The 23,293-nt window shown below is 37.5% G+C and overlaps 1 protein-coding gene across 5 annotated transcripts in view; it reads left to right on the top strand.

The window, feature by feature from the left end:
• The window catches only part of LOC124154599 (serrate RNA effector molecule homolog), a 44,956-nt gene that overhangs the window by 19,288 nt on the left and 2,375 nt on the right, over positions 1–23,293 (top strand). For 3 of the 5 annotated variants that reach the window (XM_046528438.1, XM_046528435.1, XM_046528436.1), the window contains exons 9-19: positions 1,699–1,799; positions 3,277–3,414; positions 6,238–6,575; positions 9,473–9,613; positions 15,487–15,756; positions 16,065–16,295; positions 16,676–16,813; positions 18,363–18,487; positions 19,105–19,258; positions 21,110–21,264; positions 23,085–23,231. In XM_046528438.1, coding sequence (XP_046384394.1) covers positions 1,699–1,799; positions 3,277–3,414; positions 6,238–6,575; positions 9,473–9,613; positions 15,487–15,756; positions 16,065–16,295; positions 16,676–16,813; positions 18,363–18,487; positions 19,105–19,258; positions 21,110–21,264; positions 23,085–23,231 — 1,938 coding nt within the window. The remainder of the gene's footprint in view (positions 1–1,698; positions 1,800–3,276; positions 3,415–6,237; positions 6,576–9,472; positions 9,614–15,486; positions 15,757–16,064; positions 16,296–16,675; positions 16,814–18,362; positions 18,488–19,104; positions 19,259–21,109; positions 21,265–23,084; positions 23,232–23,293) is intronic. The other 2 variants (XM_046528439.1, XM_046528437.1) reach the window with 1 other exon arrangement.

Genomic DNA, 23,293 nt, shown 5'->3' with positions numbered 1-23,293 from the left:
GCCAAGACTTGAACCCAGGCCCACAGGGTGTAAAGCCTTTGTGATGTGTTAGCAAAATTTTGCTCCCTGTTCATGGGGTTAATTTGGATGACTATCCTCGGATACCTCATTTCTTCAATCTCCAATCTTTTTTTGTCTGCAGGTGGTTTAACAGATTTCCTGAAAACTGCTTTTAATGAGAATATTTTCGAAAATTAGCTTCTCTGCGAGCATTTAGTATCACCATTGCAAAATTTCTCCTGGGTAACAGAAGTAATCTTAGTGCCAGAAATGCTAGCAATTCAACCATGTTGTACAACCATGGGAAACATTGTTCAGGAATGTAATGTTTCTCTTAAGGTAACATGTCATCTGTGGTGTTGCTTGTGATTAAATAAGATAATTAGGCTTCATTTTCTTGCCTCCAAATGAGTAATTGAATCCGGAAACATATATCTGACTCAATTGAAAAGGATTTCATTGCTCTTTTGCCATAAAACCTCACGTATGAGACTTTTTCTGGTTCCTGTTCTGGCTTAAATCAGATCTATACAAAAACTTTACTAAGCCTTCTAAAAATAATGAGCTAGAGTTATCCTGAAAAGTATACTCCTCCTCAATACCAACTCTTGATTTTACACACTTTGATTTTACACAGTGCCCATATTTCGGTCCCTCCAACTGCGTAAAATCAAAGTTTTACAGTACATCTTTACATACCACATAGTGCAGCAATCGACACATTGCTCCTCTCTCTGTTGCTATGTACCAATTTTCTTGCCTTGTAGTGCTAGGTTGGGAGGGGTACGTGGTTGGGGTAGATTTTGGGTTGGGAGTTCATTAAAGTTCATCTTACTCCTTGGGAATGGTTCAATAAGTGTGGTTGATAGGATTAGGTTGGGAGTCCCATAAGTCTGAAGTGGTTTAGGTTGGGTGTTCTGAAAAATGTTGTGGCCACATGAGAGCGTGCTCTGTGCTGAATATGTCAATCCCTTGACTACAACTTTTGGAATATGTGACTAATGACAGCCAATATTTGCATAACATGTCTATGTGGTCTTTCACTCTGACCCAAAATTCACAATTCATTTAGATAATGGTAGGGAAATAGGAGTTACGATAAAATATAATTTCAACAATTCCCTCGAAAGCTAAAAGTAAGAATACGCTAAAGGCTTTTGTCCTCCTTTCATGTGTTGGTGATTTCATTTGAGTTCAGGTCCATTTAGTCATACAGGGAGAACCTCACACCGATGGAAAGAATTGCCCACAAGAGTGTAAACAGCAGCAAACTCTGCTCAGTCAACAGGCTCCAATGCAATGGCTACAATTTCAAAATGAGAGCCAGTGTGTGCAGGTCATCCTTTGTCAACAACTGCATATCCTAAAGGCAATGTGCATTTGTACAGTTCTTGTTCACCCCTTCTTTATCTCCAAACCACACTCACAATCAGTGCACCAAACTCATTTAATCCAATGTTGTGACAAACCACATTACCTGCCGTAGTAGTATATTGTCATTACTTCCCAGAACCACACTCCCCTCTTCTTGCCAAGAGTCAGTCTCCCAGCCTCACACTCATACCGTGTATACAATGCTTTTTAATCATTTAATGTATGTTGTGTGGAACAGCAGCTTCTTTCCTACCTACACAACATGAAGGAGTTCCACAAAGTTACTCCATCTATCATTGCGTAATAGAATGAATTTTTTTCCAGTGTGAAACCAGAGGAAGTGGAAATGAAGCAAGATAACGGAATGGAAACGGAGCCAATCATAGAAAGTCAAATTCCTCTCCCAAGTAAACCTAAGCCTAAAGGTATGTTGATGATTACTCAAAGTGCAATTAAGCCAGGGTGTCCAGCGACCCTGGAAAATCTGGAATTGTGCGTGAATTTTTAGTCCCTGGAATCATGCATAAACTATTCACGAATTTCTGCTCCAACCTGGAATTTCTAAATCTTTAATTTAAAATTAATTTCACCAAAAAAATGCCTGTTCAACACTGATTTTCTGGCTTATAAAGCATGCATTGAAATTTTAAGTGCTGCAGCTTAGTAGAATTTTACAGCCACGTCAAAATGGGTAATGTCAGACATCACCACAGCTTCGAAATATGTAGCACTCCTGACTCAAGTAAGATTAAAAAAACACGAAAAATGGAATGCCAGGTGACGTCTCCATCTACATATGAGGTCGAAGCAGCTTCGTGGCTTGCATTGAATATATTTAAATTTTATATACAATAACCAATTCCTTGACCTTGTAATTACAACTATGTAATGTTATTTAAAGGTATTGAAGTAATTTTGGTTGTTATAAAATTCTTACCTATTACAGTAATCACGAAAGATTAACCTGGAATTTTGTAAAATTTCCTTGGTAAACCTTAAATTTTTTAAGGTAATGGTAAATTTTGCTGCTTTGGTTGGCTGGACACCCTGTTATGCCTAATTTTTTATGGCTATTTTTTCCATCTAGCTATCTGGTTTTGTATTGATGGATTATGATGGCTAGGTTCCTATTATGGAGACCAGTGATAAAATCCCATCTGGTATAGAAACCTTGCAGTATGTCCCTAAACTTATCTTGGGAACTATTAGTTGTGTCATATTTCTTGATGGAAGACATAAAATTGTGGGTACTTTAGCGGCTAATTCCAAGGAACAACCCTGAATTCGTCTTTCTTTTTTTCTGCATCCTTGTCCATCTATGTATTTTTCTTAAATAGTTTTCATGTACTTACGTGCCTCCCATAATAACCTTTCCAGCTCATTGAATTTAGAGATTTGGTTTTCCTTGGAGAAATAGATTTGCCAGTTAACATTTGCAAAAAATTAACTTTGTGTATGCCCATTGTAATTTGGTTGATATTTTTAACATTCATTTACAATTAGACTGGTGATTCAAAATTATTTTTCTTGTTAGCCTGGTGTATTTACAAACTACACCTCGGTGCAAATCCAATACAAGGTCAATTTTTGGAGTTAGTTTGAGCTGATTCTCAATGTTATACAATTATCTTAAGGGGCACTTTTTTTGCTGTGGCAGAGTGGGTGAAACCCATCTGTGGTAATTGAAAAAAAATCGAATTTTCTCTAATGATTAATAGTCAATTTCAAATATGCTTTAATTAACCTCACTTCCTAAATAATACTTGCTTAAGAATGTATTTCATTTTGGAATATGAATTAAAGGTAATCAACCACACAACAAGAAAGATACGATATCTGTAGCCGTATTATTTTTGATATACCACCTTCTGTAATGTAGTTTCCTATTTTCCCCTAATTTAGGCAGAGGAAAGAAGAGGAAGAGAGAGTATGACTTTGAAAGTGGAGGAAGTGATGACGATGATGATGACGACAAAGATGATGATGACGACGACATGGATGAAGATGATGACGGTGGAGATGAAGAACCAGTCCCACCTGGTAAATTTTTTATCTGGCTGTATTTAAGATTCACATCCCAGTTTAATTCACTTTTCTGTTTGCCATATGTCAAGAAATTAATTCTATTTAATCCTTGGGCCAGTGGACCTATAAATAAATTTCAGAAATTACAAATCTACATCTAAAATCTACAAATCGACAAATTTTCTCTTTTTTTGTCTCAATGGTATTGGTTTATCATTGTCAAATTTTTTGCTCTCTTATTGGCAAATAAGCATTTTACAGGTCGAATAGCAGATTTCTCGAACTCAAATATCGAATTCGAATATTAAATCATTGCTCGAATATTCGAATACCTCGAATACTAAACGATGAATGCTGGAATGTTTGACTCGGTTGCCTATGCAGCAGGCAACACAATATTTTGGGGAGTAATTTTGATTTCCTTTAAAGGATTCGAACAGGAATTAAGCTGGTTAATGGAATATTTTAATTTTATGGAAACAATTGGGCTTATAATTAATTCAACTAACATCGCTTTACCCCCACTCCTGCTGCCAAGTGCTAGCTGACAATCTGAGGCATTTTGTAAAATATAAGCTCTTCTCCACCGGATTTTCTTCAATTATTTTCAGTCCATCTTTGGGAGTTCTCACGAGATAAGAAGATGAATTGGAATTGCTATCAGGGAGAAACCAAATATCCTGAGAAAATATCCCTTCGTCTGGGACTGTAACAATAAAGGTTTATAGCACCACTCATAAATTGTAACTTGATGTATGTTTTTGGAAAAAATACTGCATCAACTTCCGAGAAGCTCTGCTGCTCATTTCGAGTCTCGCCAGAATGCCAAGTCTCCGTCCTATTTTGACATTTATTTCCTCGCGTAAAATGCTTAAATACAGTCAGAAATGCGTCGCGTTTGGTCTTGTTCTTTTTTAAATTACGCGCACATTACTAATATTTCAATCCAACAAAGGTGTAATATCAATTGCCGAACGTCATTGTTAGACACCTTTTGGGCTAATAGGTGAATCATGCAGCAGTTGACCTCCAGAAACTGGAAACTTAGAAGCAGGTAGGCTGAAAAAGGTCAGTGGGTGAGAAAAGGGGTGGGGCGCGAAACACATTTCTTTTGTTCTCATGTAACTTGATATTTTATCGAAGCTAAGGTCTTCGTAATATGATCCCTGCACGAGCTGGGACCTTTTTTTATTTCGGAGAAGAGGAAAGCCTCAGAGGGGGGCTAGTGCTGAATGGAGGGGGATAGCGGATCTTGGGAAATGCGCTAATGTAACTATCCCACGGTACTCATGCAGCAGTTGACCTCCAGAAATGGGGAACTTCGAAGCAGGTAGGCAGAAAAAGGTCAGTGGGTTAGAAAAGGGGGGCATGAGACACGTCTTTATTGTTCTCATGTAACTTGATATTTTTTCGAAGCTAAGGTCTTCGTAATACGATCCCTGCGCGAGCGAGGACCTTTTGTTTGATTTCGGAGAAGAGGAAAGCATCAGAGTGGGCGAGGCGAGTGCTGAATGGAGGGGGATAGCAGATCGTGGGAAATGCGCCAATGTTATTATCCCACGGCACTGAGTTTCTCCCTATGGTAGTTTCATCTCCTGGAAAAGATTCAAACTAAGTGCCTGTCCTTATTAGCCATAAATGACACAAGGTAAACACTTCGTCTCATTTATAAGAAACCTGCGCGAGCTGGGGACTTTTGTTTGATTTCGAAGAGGAGGAAAGCGTCGGAGGAGGGGCCGAGGGCTGATGGATGGAGGGGGAAGCGGATTTTGGGAATTGTGCTACATAGTTACTATCCCACGGCACTAAGGTTTTCCTGGTGGGGGAAACCGGGGATTTTCGGATTTTTTCACCCGGATCAATTGAGGTTCACCACGTCGAACTCTTTTCACCGCTCTAACCCACGAATTTGATGTAGTTCGTCAACTTGCCTAAAATGGCGCTGCATGCTCTAAAAAACTCGAGTTCTCTACATTTTTCCACGTCAACTACCAACAACATGCGTGCGACAGTGTACGACGCGGAATTCAAAGTATTCGAGGTGTTCGAGGCGGTACTTTTTGCATAACTATTCGAAACCTCGAGTATTGAATACTTTCTAGTATTCGAGGTATTCGAGTGTTCGCTGATACTATTCGCAAATCTCTAATTTTAAGGCCTGTTTACACTATGTATTAGAGCTTATAAAATAATGTGCTAATGCATGAATGTTTTTACTGATTAGTACAGAACATTTAGGTTTGAAATTTATATGAATGCTTGAACCAAATTAGAAAAGGTTTTATTTTCTGTTCATGGATTTGCTCAAGTTAGATGAAAAAATGTGCATAATTGTTTATTCTTGCATTCATGAATTTACACATTAACTTGTATGTTTTAATGTTTCATGTAGCCAATGTAATGCTACTGCGCTAAAATGTAATTATTTTCATTGATAAGGATACTCATGGCAACTAAGCAATATTTATCATGGTTACAATAGTGAATCCTGCCTGGAATTTTTCTGGTAGGATGCATGAGTGGAATTAACCACTATCACCTTGCTGACTTTTCATCATTAGCCTTCAAAGATAAATTATTACTTACCACATGAATCACCTGGAAATAATCGTTCAAGCTTTTCATTCTAGTCTTTTTCTAGTTCTAGTATATTTTTTTCAAGATTGTTATACTCTCAATCACAGTAGACTTTTTCACATCACTTTTTGGTTGACAGTAAGAGGTGTAGAGTAGAGTGGTTTATTAACTGCACCTGTTTGAGGATATGGAGGAAACTTTCCCTTGGAAATGGTTATTTATCGTCTTGATTGACCAACCTTCCTTGTCCGCATTCCATAGGCATGGAGGATGAGCCTCCTCCCCCTGGATTGGAAGGAAAGGAAGACGATGAGGAAGAGGAGGAGAAGGAAGATGAGGACGAGTATGAGGAAGCGAAGCAGAAGGAGGAGAATGGAGAGAAGAGTGAGGGGCGGGAGGATGGGGAGGAGGATGATGATGAGGAAGAGGAGGCTGCCAAGAAAGAGGTGCACGTCCCAGAGGAGGAGGAGCAGCCCAAGAAGGAGGAGGCCAAGGAGGGTGATGACGCTGACAGACAAACCCCTCGGCCACTCCACAAGACGTCGTCCATTTTCCTTCGCAATCTTGCCCCAACCATAACAAAGCAAGAAGTTGAAGCGGTAGGTTGAGTCCTACCTCAACAAATTTCTTAATATGTAATGCAATCACATCATTGCATTTGTGTGTCTGTCTTCCCCTTCCCTTCACACTTGTGAAACCATTCCTATGGAATTAATTTAAGTGTTAATGGAAACCACATGATGGTGCATTTTAAGTTGCATGCATGGAATTGTAATAATAATAATAATGATTTATTCGACGTTAAACACAATACAATGCAATAGTTTTCGTCAAAGTCAATGAAATACTAGAGCTAAATAATACAATTCTGAGTACTGCATTCAAGAAATTCATTCATAGAGTAGAAAGCTTGGCTACATATCCATAGGTGGAGACAACGCTTAAACTTGGGTAATGAACAGTCTTTGGCCTCTCGGGGTAGGTGGTTGAAAAGGCACAGCTTTACATGGTCAAAAGACTTGCTTGTTGTTGACAGCCTACATTGAGGCTGAATGAATTATTTTTTAGCCTATTGTTATGATGGTGAACGTCACTACCAGTTTTATGGCTGTCCAAGTTCATTTTTACATTTATAAGACATTTAAATATGTATTGACCATACAATGTCATTATGCCTAGCTCCTTGAATGGAGGTTTACAATGTTCCATAGCTTTTGAATTCATAATGATTCTAATTGCTCTTTTCTGTAAAATAAATAATTCTTTAGCGGAGGAAGAATGGCCCCAAACCTCAATGCCATAGTTTAAGTGGCAGTGAAAAATGGCAAAGTAAACTGCTCGAAGATGAATAATGCGTTGATTAATTCACATACCTTTGAATGAAATGAGCTTATGGAACATGTTTAAGCGTAGTCCAAAGTGTTGATAGCCCATCATCTTATTCTAGTTTCTTGTCCATTTCATTGGCTGTGAACATTTTAACTTATAAACAGTTTAATAAATAGTCATTCCACGTGAAGTCAATCAATATTATAACCAAATGAAAACCAACGACTTGCACTTTCATGAAACTTGCTGTGGTCATTCATTTGAGAATGAGAAATTTCCTTCCTTCAAGTGATGTGATGAGAATTCCATTTAGCACTTGTAAATTTTCATTCCTGTTATGCTTTTACATCTTGTTCTGAAATGTACCTTTTGTTACCTAAGTTTACTAGAAATGCAATATGTAATAGTACACCATGGCCCATAGAGTTATTTTAAAAATTAAGACCTCCTGCTCAAGTACTCCTGATTGCATCCAAGAGCCATCATCATCATCTTCAGTGTCATAATGCATGCTCCAATATTGTTTGCTCACATAATTAAAAGCTTCTGATCTCTACATTATATTTCATTTACTTTTTGTGCTTCGAACAAACTGCCATATTTTGCGGCGATTAGTCTTAAGTATTATTTTTATGAAAAGCCATGTCAGACCAATGTTTTTTACAGAACCTATTCTCATTCATTAATGTTTTTTTTAAACCGAGCCATGAGTGTGTATTCGTATGGCTTATTTCAGTGAATGCAAACAAACAAATAATTGTTCAGGTGGGATTTTTTCGTAAACTTCATTTTTTTGCAGCTCAACTATTTAATGGAGGTATTATTGTGATAGTGGTAGTTATGGCATTATTTTGGAGTTCTTAGTGGCAGATTTGAAAAAATCATGACTTCTCATCCAATAGGAATGGAGTTATGGATGAAACAAAATTACTATGCATTGTACTGTAGAGGTCTTTACTAAATTTCTATTCTCCATATTTAATAAACTATTGACATTTGGCTGCTAAAATTTTACATAATCTCTCTTCATATCAGAATAAATTACCATAGCTAGAAACATGAAAATTATGGTCGGTGGGTGTCAGGGCCTGGTTGATTTGAATGGCCCTAAACTAAGGATGAGTCGGTTCTTAAATTTTTTCGGTTCTCGGTACCCTTCATCAGTTTTCAGTTCCAAGGATGAACTCTTATTATCTGAATTATTTGCAAATTTTAATGAACAACTGCAAGAAGTGAATGAAAATAATTTCACTAAAGATGTAAATTACCAAGAAAGCTCTGTGAAAAAAACTTAAGATCGTCTCCATAATTTTATTTATCAAGCAAAAAAGTTTATATAACACGTTAAAGATGCATGATCGACCAATATGTCACATTATGTCTGGCAGCCACTGGTTCTTTCTCCAGGTTTTGATTCAACATTTTTACCCTATCTGGGTATAATCTATTCTTTTTTTGGAAGAAATATTGCCATGAACAGGCGTTCACTGAAAACAGTAGTGGTCGATGTTGATTTTGAAGGGTCGCATAGAATATGCTTGGGAGCACAGTTTACATTCTGTATATCATCAGGATCAATAGAGCAACTCCCTCAACTTCTGACGAAATCATCCATTAATTTTCCGTCAGCAGCATGTTTGAAGACGTCCATAGAGACCGATAAAAAGTCAGCTTGTTTGAAAGTTGCCGTGGCAATTGAAATGTTACAATTTTGGCAAGAGCGAATAACTGACGAACCCTTAAATATGCGAGTTAGCCAGCAACTCTCAAATGAAAAATAAACTTGGAACCCATGCAATCAGAAAGTAATATATGTGTTTTTTAATGTCTTTTTCACTTTTTGGCCTTAAATATGCTGCAGGCCAATTCAGCATAGGGCACCAAATTCAAATCCTCGCCACCGTTCCGAGCTGGTTCGAAAGTACCTACTTTGTGCAACCGGTTCTCGATACTGGCTCCACAGCCAAGAACCAGCAGTACTGAGAACCGGGTACCAGAATCGACCCATCTCTACCCTAAATCTTTATCGTCACTACAGGCAATGTACTTTTAAGACAGGTTTTCAGATTTGTCATTATAAGGGTTAAGTGGTAAATTTTAATTATATTCCTGTCACTTCTGTTAACCCTTCATCAGCTACTAATTTTATCCTGTATTATGTTTCTAGATGTGCAAGCGGTATCCTGGTTTTCTTCGTGTAGCAATTGCTGACCCTCAGCCAGAAAGAAGATGGTTTCGTCGTGGTTGGGTGACTTTTGAGAGATCTGTGAACATCAAAGACATATGTTGGAATCTCAATAACATTAGGGTAAGTAAATGCTAGATAAATTTTTGGTTCCTTTTTTTTTTTAATGGGAAATTCTGAATTTAACCCATCAATATGAACACTTGCATTATTTAGCTTGGCTGAGAAGCTGATATGGTAGAGAATGATTTCAAAGCTCCCCTTCTCAATCAATGACATCTTTGGGTCATAAATATTGCCACGAAAGTGACGGTTTAAATAAAAATAAGTGGTAGAATAAATTAATTAATCTTCTCTCAGCATATTTTATTTAGTTGTGCATAGATTCAAAACTCTACGAAAGCCTGTAAACAATGTAATTAATCATAGTGGAGTGCAAGGTACAAGTTTTTCTAGTCAAGTTTTTTGCTCTACTAAAACAAATCCATTATGTGATATATGGTCACTGGTAAACACATGTAAATGTCATTGCATCTTTTGAGACCAAGCTATGCTTAGGGCTTACTAAATGACAGCATTCAAAGTAGTGTTTACATAATGAATACTTAATTTACATGAGACAATTTAGATGTGCTAAGTAAATCAATATGGCAAGTTAAAAATTATGGTTGTCATAATCACCTAAATTCACATGTATGTGATGCAATTATTTCCTTGTTAGTTTTTTTTCTTTTCTTGATTCCAGAGAAAATTGAGTTTAATATCCGATTATGATGGTATTCATGCATGCATGGATGAATTATAAAAAATGTTAAAATTGTGACCTAGTCTTGTGGAAAGTGTTGAAATAACAAATGCTGTGTACAGTGGAACCCCGATTTATCGTTCCCGCATTCATCGTTTTCCCGCATTCATCGTTCGCCGCTCCTGGTCCCAAATTAAGTTCCATAAAGACAATGTAATTTTTTCCCGCATCTATCGTTCCCCGAAGTATCGTTTTCCCGCATTTATCATTTGAAGATCGCGGTCCCGTCGAATAATTTTCCCGCATTCATCGTTTGATAAAAATGAGACGAAGTGTTTACAACGTGTTATTTATGGCTAATCACAACAGACACAGTTTGAATCTTCCCCAGGAGATTGAAATGCAATAGGGAGAAGCAGAGTGCCGTGGGATAGTTACATAAGCGCATTTCCCAAGATCCGGTATCCCCCCCCTGGTTGAAGCTTTCTTCTTCTCCGAAATAAAAAAAAGGTCCCAGCTCGAGCAGGGATCGTATTACGACAACCTTAGCTTCGAAAGAAAATATCAAGTTACTCGAGAACAAAAGAAACCTTTTTCACGCCTCCCCCTCTCTCGACCGCTAACTTTTTTTTAGCCAACTCGCTTCAAAGGTGGAGGTCAACTGCTGCATGAATCACCTATTAGCCCAAAAGGTATCTAAAAATGAATTTCGGCAAATGGTTTTATACTTTTATTATATTGAGATATTAGTGATGTGCACGTAATTCAGTAAAGATTGATACCAAACACGACGTATTTCTAACGTTATTTAAGCATTTTAAGCAAGGAAATAGTTGGAATAATACGATGGTGATTTCTGGCGAATACCGATATCCTCGCAGCTGATAGTGAGCTTCACGGAAGTTGATGCGATTTTTTTCGAAAACAATTACGAGTCTGGTTACAATTTACGAGTTATGCTACAAGTTTCACTTGTCTGAGTTGCTAACGAAGCGATGTCTTCTCAGGATATTTTGTTTCTCTCGACTAGCAATCTGAATACATCTGCTCATCTAGAGCTACGCTACTTATTGTTAGAAATGAGTGGGTAAGTTGCCTTCTCTATAGGATAAAAAATTTAATTGCGCAGTCATATGGTCATGATTCACCCTCTGCAGTAAGCTCTGCCTACGCCGTACGCGATAGCATTAGTGCCGAACTTCACCTCGTACGAGTGATTCCGTACTTTCCGGGGTGGGTTGACTTAAAACCAGTGAGTGTTTTCCGTGTGGGTTCAATGGAGTCCGGTTTCATTTTTATTAGTTTTATTCTTATTCGTCTTCGGACCATGGCCCTTCCGAAGATACAAGTGAGAACTTTAAAAGATGGACTCAAAATAATTGATGATGAAGAAAAGAATCCGGGCTGAAAATGCGTGAATATTGCAGAACGCCTCGGTTTGTCCGGTAGCACATGACGGCAGGGGTGGGGGTAGAGCGAAAAAATCCCAGGTGAAAACAAGAAGTGGGATGAAGCCGAGGATCAGGTGGGCGTGCCGCTGACGATTAACGCCACATTGCCTCAATCATATTAAAAATTTCATTGCTAGAAAGGAACATTTCCAATAATAAACTACAGTAGAACCTCGCTTATGAAACTTTCAGCGGAAAACCATAAAAAGTTTCATAAGTGAGGAAGTTTCATATGTGAGGTTTTTCGGTATTTAGCATGAAATCCTTTCCTATAGCGGCTGGTTTATTTCCAGGATGCAATTACTCACTTGGAGGCAAGAAATTGAAGCCTAATGGTCTTATTTTCTCAAAAGTAACACCCCAGATGATGTGTTACTTTAAGAGAAACATAATTTTACATTCCTGAACAACATTACCCATGGTTGAACGTCTAGCATTTCTGGTACTAAGCTGCAAGGCTATCATACTGGAGAGATTTCGGAATGATGACACTAAATGTTCACAGAGAAGCCAATTTTTTAAAAAAGTTGACTCATCAAAAGCAGTTTTCAGGAAATTCATTTTACCACCTATAGGCAAACCCCAGAGTGGAGATTGAAGAAATGAAATACCTGAGGAAAGTCATCCAAATTAACCCCGTCATTAGGGAGCAAAATTTCACTAATGCATCACGAAGGCTTCACACCCTATGGAGCCGGGTTAATGGCAGAGGCAGAAAGTTTTCAGAGATGGCTCTATCCCTGCTTGAGAGTAGTGTGGACGGAACTTCCAGTGCAACACACTGTCCGGCAGATTGGACATTAAGCCCTGGTTAAGCCTATTGTTACAACCTGGCTAATTCCAACACAGGGTTTCTATAATCCCTCTCTTACCTCATGGCGCAAATGACCCCAGCTGTCGGTTTTCTCCCTCTAAATACCATGCCATAGATAATATGGAGCACCTGGCAGTGGCATAATTATGGTTGGGGGATGAGGGGATAGATCCCTCTCCAAAGCCTCAGAGATATTTTAAAAAATTTAAAACACAAGTCTAGCTTTGATAAACAGCAACTGCATCTACTTTAAGTTAAATTTTATGTGCCAAAATAATGTAGAACATATTTACAGGCATGCCATTTTTTTAAATTTTACGGGAATCCCCATTGCCTCGGATGGGGGGGGGGGGGGGGAGTAAGGCCGCCCCCCAGGTACTACCTTCACCCCCAAAGCATATTACCAGTTACGCCACTGGTACCCGGGATATTCCGTGAGTAAATTCACTTTTCCGGTGCTCAGAAAACTTCTAAGTGAGCATTTGAAATAATCGCGCAACTGCTGTCAGTGACGAATGGACAAAAATAGATTTAGAGCCCGGAAAAATCTCCCCTCTCAATAATGTTTACGCACCAAAAAAGAATTTTCCCATGACATTTTAGCAATAATAGATTGAATCTACCGGGTATAGCTTCTCTGCCGGCATTCTTCCGCGAATTCAGCGCCGGGAACTTCAACTCACAAGCCGTGTGACTCATCTTCACCTAATATTTTGCTTCCCCATATCTGAAAACAACACCAATACTGTTTTTGTACTTCGATATAATGGTTATGAGTCATTCCTGAGTCGAAAGGAACTGCCTTATCTCTCGCGTTTTAAATTTGACTTTAATGATTACGTTTCTACTAACGACGCGAGTTATTCTCCGAGGGCATTCGTACTAACTCTCGTTCAGTTAAAAAACAAACGCTTGCCACCGGGCAGACTCGAGCTAATAGCTACTCAAGGTCCACCTTTGTTTCTTTTAAATCCACTGAGATACATGTTGCATCAGTTTTGATCTGCGCGCCGCGTAAGCAACTTTCCCCCGGCTCAATTCGCCCCGCGGATGAGGGATTAGCCCGCGGAATGAGACCACGCATGCTGTTTTTGCCATCGTGTTGAATCACCAACGACTTACGTCCATACTACCAATACGATAATCTTTTTCGGATGACCTTGGAAGCCAAAATTTTGGTATGCGAGGATTTTTAACGGCTCATTTGTGTTATTTCGCCGGGCGACGGGAAGCATAACCTTGGAAAATTCTAGACAATCTTCCGTTAGAGATAGATATTCCGGATTAACGATCATCTAATGCAGTTAGAAATAATATCTAATAAACAGCATCGCTCATTATTAAAACTTATTATTCTTCATTGACATATCTATGTAATGAGCGCATACTACCCCCGCTCCTGTGACTAAAATCGGCGCGCGTACCGCAATCTTCTCGTAGAGCAGTTCTCTGCCAAGTCGTATAAGTGAGGTATTTTATCTCATTGGACTGGAAAAATACGTTTCGTAACCGAGGTCGTCGTATAAGTGAAGAGTCTCATAACTGAGGTTGGAAATACATGGGTTCATATGGGGTTATCCACCGGACCAAAAAAAATCGGCGTATAAGTGAGGTCATCACATAACTGAGGGTCGTATAACCGAGGTTCTACTGTATTTTTGGTCTTCTTGATCCATCTCATAGCCAATCACTGCGACGGCGAAATCAGTTGTTTGAGGCATAACACGCACATTTCTCGCGTAAATACGTGTACTTGAAATGGCATTTGATGGATAAGAATGTTTACAGTGAAATAGCAGTGAAAATTCCGAGTGGAGTTCAAAAATTTTTTAGCAAGGCGGCTTGTTCCCGTAGGATATTAGAAAGAGAGATAAGTCGAATCAACAATATGACCTAAGTGTTTCGATAAAGTAATAATATTCCTGTAATCAGCTGAAATCTCGTTTGAATCCATTAATGAATGTCATAATTCGCAAAAATCCAGCGGATCCTGGGACATAGGCAACCCGGACAACCATTCCCGTATTTATCGTTTTCCCGCATTCATCGTTCTTTTCATCCATCCCCCTGAAAAACGACAGATCGAGGTTCCACTGTACTTCTTTTCTCTCACATTGATGAATCATAAGTGAATTTTCAGAATTTAATTTTAAGTGGGATTTCCTCTGTAGAATGAACCTTTATTATGTAAAATGATATCGCCAAATTATTTCCTTGCTTTATTGTTATTGGTTTATTCCATACTCAAATATTTTTTCTATTTACATTATTTCTTACAATAGTAGATTAAGGCCTTGTAGTAATTTACTATGAGTAATTATAGGTTGTGATCTTTTAAGGGTGCATTCTAATAGTGAAATATTCCATTTTTATCCAATTAACGTCACTGTGGAGTTGAATTTTTCAAGATTACTTATGTTACCAGATAGTATCTATATAGCTATTAAAATTGAAATTGTTAGATTTAATAACTTTATCATCTTGCATCAATTCTTTCTAATGTTTGGAGTGTACAGATTAAAATCTGTGCACATAAAATAAAGAATTCTATTAAAGTTAAGCTACTCACAATTTTACTGAAAATTCTACGATTATGCTATCCTTGGAATTTTAACATCTCAAAACTAGCTGTTGTTGGATCAGACATAATTTTTATTGGCACTGTCTAACTGCAATATTAAGAACGTATTGTTGTAGTCTAATCGATTTCAGTCGATGTTGTGAATTTTTGTTTTTCATTAAAAATTCAGAATTTGATTTCATCTTTTATTTCCCTGGTTCAATTGTGATTGCTTTGATATTTGTTTCAATTGTTCTAATTTTACCCTGAATTTTCCGAAGTTTTTGATTTATGCATTTGTTGTCTAAAGAATACTCATTTTCAATTGGATTGTGAGGAGTCATAAAAATGTGTTAATCTATGAGTAATCTCCTATAAAAAACATATTTTATTTAATTTTTTCTTAAATGTTCATCCTCATTTCAGCTGAGAGACTGTGAATTGGGTGCTATTGTGAACCGTGACTTGAGTCGTCGTATTCGGACAGTAAATGGAGTAACGTCTCATCGCCAAGTAGTGCGCCATGACATCAAGCTTTCAGCTCGAATTGTCCATAATTTGGATGCTAAATGTGGCCTATGGCAAGATGAGGAGGATGACAACAGTGTTAGTGACCCTAGCACTGATAAAGAGGAGAAGAGAGTAAAGACCAAAAAGAATTCTGGAAAGCAGCAAAAGAATGATTCAGAGATCCCTGTAAGTCATGAAGAAATATATCATGCCTTTTTAAGTGTATTTTTAGCTTAAAAGCTGTGAATAATACCTAATAGTAATAGTTTTTTTTGTCCAGAAATTTGTTCCACTTTTAATGTGCAAACATAAGACACGTCAGTTAGATGTCTAATCACAGGTGAAACAATATCAGAGACATTAACAACTGCATGTTATTTTTTTTGTGTATTATATAAATATATCAATGAGGCAATGCCTATAAACAATAAGCTCTGTAGTGACCATAATTATTTTATTCCTGTTCTTATCTATTATCTAATGTTTATTTTCAGAGTTTTGGGTTGGTATCTCATAACCCTGTTCTTAAGAATATCACTGATTATCTTATTGAAGAAGCGTCTGCTGAGGAGGAAGAATTGCTAGGTTTAAGTAATAATAATGCTGTTACCAGTGCCAGTGGTGGATCTTCTGCTGCTACCGGGGACCAAGAAGAAGGGCAGCTCCCAGCTGATGACGTGGCAATATCTCATCCAACAGTAGAGCGTGATGAAATTCTCATCAAGGTATATCTCTTATTCTGATAAATTACAGTTTTATCCGACAGAGAGTTTCTAATTATTGGTACATCTCTCATTTTGGCACTTTTATGCATATTCCTCTTAAATGTTTGGTTACTTCCCTGTTGCATGATAATTAATGGATTTCAAATGTTCACTGCTCAGTTTTTTCTCTTACACCTCAAGCACTTCCATCAATCACAGTTTTAGTAACATTCTATTTTCATTATTTTAAACGACATTCATATGTATTGGTTTCATGACAGTTAAGCAAATTTTTATGCAATCATACCTTAGCATTTAGTCCTTGTACTCAGTTCATTTTAGTTGTTATTGAGGGAATACTTGATAAATATCCTCATTCTCATCGCTGACTTTATTTACAGGTATTAGATCGCCTTCTGCTTTATTTGAGAATAGTCCATTCGGTGGATTACTACAATCATTGTGAGTATCCAAATGAAGATGAAATGCCCAATAGATGTGGAATTATGCATGCTCGTGGCAGTCCTCCCTCTTCTAAGGTAAGACCCATGTTCAGCTTATATGTTTTTTTTAACATTATATTTTATTCATAGAAAAGTTAAAATACCCTTACAGTAAAGCTTATTGGTAGTTATTGCTCTGCATCTGCCTCTGTGAATACACACTTACAGTCCGGCCGGCGAGATTTGTCCGATAACAGAGCAAAGGGAGGGGCGGAGAACCCTGTGCCGGCACGGTATGCAGCTAATCGCTATCCCACTAATGCAACTCACTCCCTCGCGTAGTCATACAATGTTATCACGTGCATATGAAGCACCGAAACAAGCGTGAACCACCAAAACAAGGGAATCTTCCTTTGGGTCCTTCATGCTCGTCGTCCCTTCCAGCTCCTTTCTTCATGGAAGCCTTTTGTTTGCATGTGACGTGGGCGTTTCCTCTTCTTACCAGGAAACCTTGCCCCCACCCCAAACTAGACCCTTCTGCCTGTCATCGGACAACTCTCGGTGGCTGGACTGTAGTGACATCTTGTAGCATATTATAAGAGAAAGAGTATTGGATAGAGCATTTTGCTGTAGAAGTATTCTTTTCACCCATGCGATAGAAAAACATATGAAGAGATTTATATCTTTTAGTTTAGAAAGTGATGTAATTATTGTGTCCTAATTATGTGGTGATTTTTTCTTATAACCTTATTTTTATCTGATCGTTCCAAAAAATGATTTACCAACCTTTCTTACCTCCTGTTAATGGTGATCACAACATGCGTCACAAAGAGGTATTTTCTGCCATTGCATTCATCTGATGTATTTTCACGTAGGATTAATTTCGCAATGTATATCTTCATCATCAAATTGAGTTGTTGACATGTTCCAAGTTTCACTTACCAACATAAAAGATTCTCATGAACCAGCCTGGCACATTTGTGGTACATTATGTATTGAATTGAAGTTTGCACTCCCTGCAGTAATGATCAAAACTTAAAAATTTCCTGTTAAAAGTACACATAGCTTTCACTTAATGACAGAGAATCTTGTAGATTACAAATTTGATCTACTTTTTCAGCATTTGACACTTTCATGTGCCTTAAATCAGAGCCCGCTATCCAATAAGAATGTATTTTAAAGTTAAAGAATTAAATTATTGGGACCACTACTAAATTTTAATAATTAAATATCCACAGTCCTTTACGCATAACGCATGTGGCCAATTACATCTTATCATCTCTTTATTTCTGAAGGTGCTAATATTTTGATGAGCAATTGGTGGATTTATGTGCTCAGTTATTTTTCTTGTTGTTGTTTTTATTCTCTGAAATCTTGCATCTTATACATGTCACATATCATAGCAAAAATTCACTGCACCTCTTATATTTATATCAAAGCATTTAATAGTTTATTTTATGAATTTTAGTTTGCTGCATTTTGAAGATGTGGGTGAATAATAATTCATTCTTAATTAAATTTAAGCTTATTGTTTTAGATTAAAAAATATTGTGCTATTCGTTGAAATTTTGCATAAAATATCATTTAGAAATCATGGTTTCAGTTCAAAATTGAAAAAAAAAGTCTTAAATAAATGTATTTTCAGGTTACTCAGCAAGAAATTAGTGATTACTGCCGGACATTTGAGCAGAAAATTGCATCCTTCCTCCAGCCCACTATAAAGCTTACAGAAGATGAATTTTCCAAATTGGGGGCAAAAAATCCTGATACGTATCCTTGAAGTGCCACTATTTTTGTTGAATTAATTTTTTTCTCTTTCCTTGGCTCTTGCCATATCATAATATCATTTCAGCATGCTCATGGTGAATGATGGGACTTCTCATTGTATTTTTTATGTCTCTTCCTCTCCCTATTCTGTATGCTAGTGCAAAATTGTTTTATTTTGTGGGCTAGTTGTTTGCCTGCAAAACTTTCAAAAATCTGAGCATTGAAATTTTCAACTTGTTTCTCTGGAAAAATCGTGAGATTATTTTTACCGAGCATGGTGCATGATGCACTCTATAACAGCAAATATGTATTCTTACATCTTTAGGTCTGCTGAAAAAACCCATGTCATAACAGGCATTATCTTGAATATATCCTCTGTCATGTCTTATTCATCTTGCCCCATGGCTTTCACGTAATCCACAATGGTTTTAAGTTTCAGAATATTTTTATTTATTGTGAATTCTCTTGGTTTCTCTGTCTAAGCAATTGCTCAGCTATTAGTAAAGGAACAGTCACATTTATGACATTGTTTTATTTTATTTTCTGTGTCATGTGTTGGCGTTACTGCCTGCTTAAATCCATTTTACTTCATTCTTTGTCTTCCTTAACTGCTTTAATAGGGAGGTGGAGAAATTTATTATAGCAAATACTCAAGAGCTGACGAAAGAAAAGTGGCTGTGTCCACTTTCTGGAAAAAAATTCAAAGGGCCAGAATTTGTGAGGAAGCACATTTTCAACAAGCATGGCGAGAAAGTGGATGAAGTTAAAAAAGAGGTAAAAGAAACTTACTAGAGACCCTGAAAAGTGGAAAATAAACTCGAAGGAAAGCGGTATAATAATAGCCTGAGCAGTGCAAATAATTTCAAATTTCATGCTCCGGCGGTGAACGACATATTTAAGTATTTTGCTGACTCTTCTTGTCATTGTGGTCCACAGGGATCAACTGATCAAGAGTCAATTGAACTTTCTGTTCCATAGAAGTTCTTATCTACCTAAAGACAAGTAGTGACACTATTTTATTCAGAAATTATGAGAATGGTAAAATATTTGCCAGCCAAAACTTCTCTTTTACAAGCACTTTTCCACCATGAGGACGATGCCACACTATTCAAAACGACAATACCGGCTTTCTTGAGTCAATATTTTCCTGAATTTCATTCAGGTCAATTGCGCATTGTCTTATGGAAATATTAGCAGTTTTTTTACCTCTCCACGATGTTGGCGATACTCAGCTGCTGACCCTCTGTCATTGGTGTGAAATTGCTTCACTGTGGTGAGAATTCCGTTACTCTGGGGTCATTTTATTATGGCAGCAGTAGTTAAGCTCAAAATCAGTTGGTGAATTCGATGGTTTATCCTTACATTAATTGTAGTTATGAGCTGTCAGTCACCATTTAGGTGAAGAGTTTGTTGAATAATATTCTTACAATGCAAATTATATTTCTGCATCTCAACAAAAATTATGTTGCCACAAATGCTATCTAGGAACCCATCATTAGTCTCAAGATTTCGATGGTGGTAGATATTTGTATTAATTATGCTGTGGATATTGTGGGATTTGAGTGGTCCTAGATTATGCCTCTTAACTTATGAAATTAAATCATGGGATTCTTTTGTTTTCTCACTTCCTATTGTTCTACTTGGAGATACTCTCTTTGTCTTATGCTGAGTACTGCTTTTAGTTGTACTGGAATGTATGTCATGGTTTTTTAAATAATTTCAATATTTTTTGGCCAAAAAACTCAACTCTTCCCTTCCCTTAGTGAAAAATATGACCTTTCTTTGGAAAATTTTTAATAGGGTAGTTTCCTTCATCAAAGAAAACGAAAGGCATTGATTGCGATTCGTTACCCACTATTGGTGTATTCATAATACACAAATTATTTGGTTTTTGAAATACCGGTTTAGACAAATGGCAAGGGTCAAATTTTATCCTCATTTGAAAAAGGCCAGATTGGCGCCCATGCGATTCTACTCCGCATGACGTCACAGGGACCTAGTTTCTACACGAGAGGATAGAAATTATACATCGTCTGAGGTTACCAATGCATGCATGAGGCACAGAGCTCAGGGAAATATGTCTTAATAATCACCTATTAAAACTGGCTAAGTTCGGAAAGTTTTCTTCGTTTGATAAGGTATTAATAAACCTTTTTTAAGCCAAGCCCTACCATCCAGCGAGGTACTCAGCTATCCGCTAGCATCCTGCGACGTATCAGTGCTAAGCCTCGCCTCAAGGTCACCTCACCGGGCGGGAGGGGGAACCAGAAATACGACGTACGGAGATATTTCCCGGCATTCATACTTAAGCGTCGCGTTTTCGCGCGCTTGAAAATTTTCGCTTTTCATTTAATCGCGAAAAATAGATGTTGTCATTTAAAAATCTAAAAGCGTGAAATACGTACTCCAGGAGTAGTAATCTTTCGATTAAAGCAATAAAAAAATAATAGGAAACCACCCTATTATAGACCTTACGAATTAAATGCTTTTATAAGTCTTGTTTCAATTGAATTGGGCTGACTGGCTTAAGCGGAAGAAATTTGCTGAAAGTTTCTTCCGTCCATTTGTTACATTTCAGTTTTTTTTAATTATCCATTATGTTGCTAATGCAATACTTACTTTCAGGTGGAATATTTCAATAATTACCTTAGAGATCCCAAGCGTCCACAACTAGCTGAACATCCAGGAAATAGGCCCGGGCGGAAAGAAGCCATCATGAGTGGAGGAGGTCCTGGAGACCGTGAGGCATATTCGTCACAAGCCTACATGCCACAGTATGAGTAAATCAAATTTCATTCATTTGGTGATTTATAACCTGGTAGTTGTCTTTTGCTCAACTGGAATTTGCCTTAGATATTTATTTCTATTCTTTCATGTTTCCTTTGGTTTTTTAATGACTCTAAACACTGGAATAGTTAAGTATAGTTATAGATTGTAATTGATTGAGACTTGGTTTATCATTTTCAGGCTACTGGGTTTTTACTAGTTATTCAATGGAAAATCTTTCTGATTTCTTATATCATCTAAAAAATTAATGTTTTCTAATCATCTGTTAACTAGGTAAAATTTTATTGGTTTTAAACATTCTTGAAAACATGTAATGGGGCATCAGGCTTTTTTGTAAAAATTCTTTATATCAATGTCAAAAAAGTATAAACTACAGGCATCCCCCGAGTTGCGTAAGGGATGCGTTCCGGCAGACCCTGCGTAAGTCGAAATTTACCTAAGTCGAACATTCTGCGTTAGTGCTTCAGAGATTTCGTATGTTGTATGTGTATGTTGTGTAACAAGCTGTATTGTACACACTTCCATAGCTAGAACTGCAAATTTTCACGTTGATTGGTGACGTGGGGTTTATAAACGATTTTTCTACAGAAATTAATGAAAATTCCTTCGAGGAATGATTAAAATGGGTCACTTTGTTTTGTTTATCACGTAAAAAACTCGATAAATATTCGATATTTTTTCAGCCATTGTTTATATGAGCAAATATCTACTTCTTCGCGCTCATATTCGAAAATTAACATAATCACTTGAAATACGGTTATCACTTACGTAAGTACGGATTTACGTAAGTCGAGGCATACGTAACTCGGGGGATGCCTGTACTATAATTTTCTGCAGAAAATTACCTACCGGTATCTCAAACTCCTCCAGCTTCTTCGCATCCTCAATACTCGGTATCCACTTTCCTGTTCCATAGAAAGCCTCACTCCATATCAGAATCTTTTCCAGCCTTTTATTTGCCCTTAGACACTACCATCATCTCAATTTCTCTTTCCTGTTCGTAAACACCTCCAGCCTGATTTTTTTTTTTTTTTTTCTCAATTTTTAGAGCTTGGGCGGCAGTGGTTAATATCATCCGATTTGAAAAACATTTTGTGAGCGAGATCCTTATATGATTTCGCAACTTTTCCGCGCAGGGCAAATTTGATCGGGACAAAAAACCTTTTTTCGGCCCACCTTTTTTCAGGAACGCATCCCTATCTTCCCAATGTTAAAACACTCTCCTATAATGCAAATTCGTATAGCGCAAAGACCCCAAGGAACGCATCCCTTGTACTATACGAGACATGGGTGTACCTACTCAAGGACTTCCAAACTTCGACATTCTCAGCCACCTATGATCCATACCTCACCGCCGATCCTTTTATCTTTAGGCCATTATCTTTATCCTAGCGAATTCCATTGTTGAAGAAATCTCTTCAGCTCATTCAGGGCTTGACTGTGCTAACTTCAATGCAAGGTAACTGTTGTCCTTTAAAAATAAATCAGCCTGAGGAAACCATTAAGAAAGAGTGCTAATAATCTGAAACAGCTATTTTAAGCCCCGATAATGCCAACCAGAAAATCTGTAACTCATCTTAATAATTCACACTGTCCAGTGTAGTTCTGCAGTCAAGCATAGTCAGTTGCCTTGAGACTGATAAAACATGTCCAATAGAGCCATAAAGTAATAATTTTCATGTTATTAACTTAAGTAGAAACACGTAGATGTGAAAAGATTACCTGATAGAAGATTTGAGTGGAGGCTGTGTCAAACCAATCTTAGGATTGTTTACCATTGATAATGTATTTAACATCAGCATTTGTTTTCCAGCTATGCATATGGATATGGAGGAGGCGGAGGACGACACTTCACCAACAGTTATGGCAGTGGTGGCTATGGAGGCTATGGAAGAGATTCCTATGTTAGAGGGGTTGATGGATACGCTCGGTCAAATCCTAGAGCATACAACAGGTCTAGGTAAGCATCTCTAATAAATATGGCAATTCTTTTCTTGAAAATCACAATCATTCTTCATATGG

The sequence above is a fragment of the Ischnura elegans genome, chromosome 2 (genome assembly GCF_921293095.1).
Source record: "Ischnura elegans chromosome 2, ioIscEleg1.1, whole genome shotgun sequence".
Lineage (NCBI taxonomy): Eukaryota > Metazoa > Arthropoda > Insecta > Odonata > Coenagrionidae > Ischnura > Ischnura elegans.
Note: the sequence above shows the minus strand (reverse complement) of the source record. Positions and strands in the feature narration are given on the sequence as shown.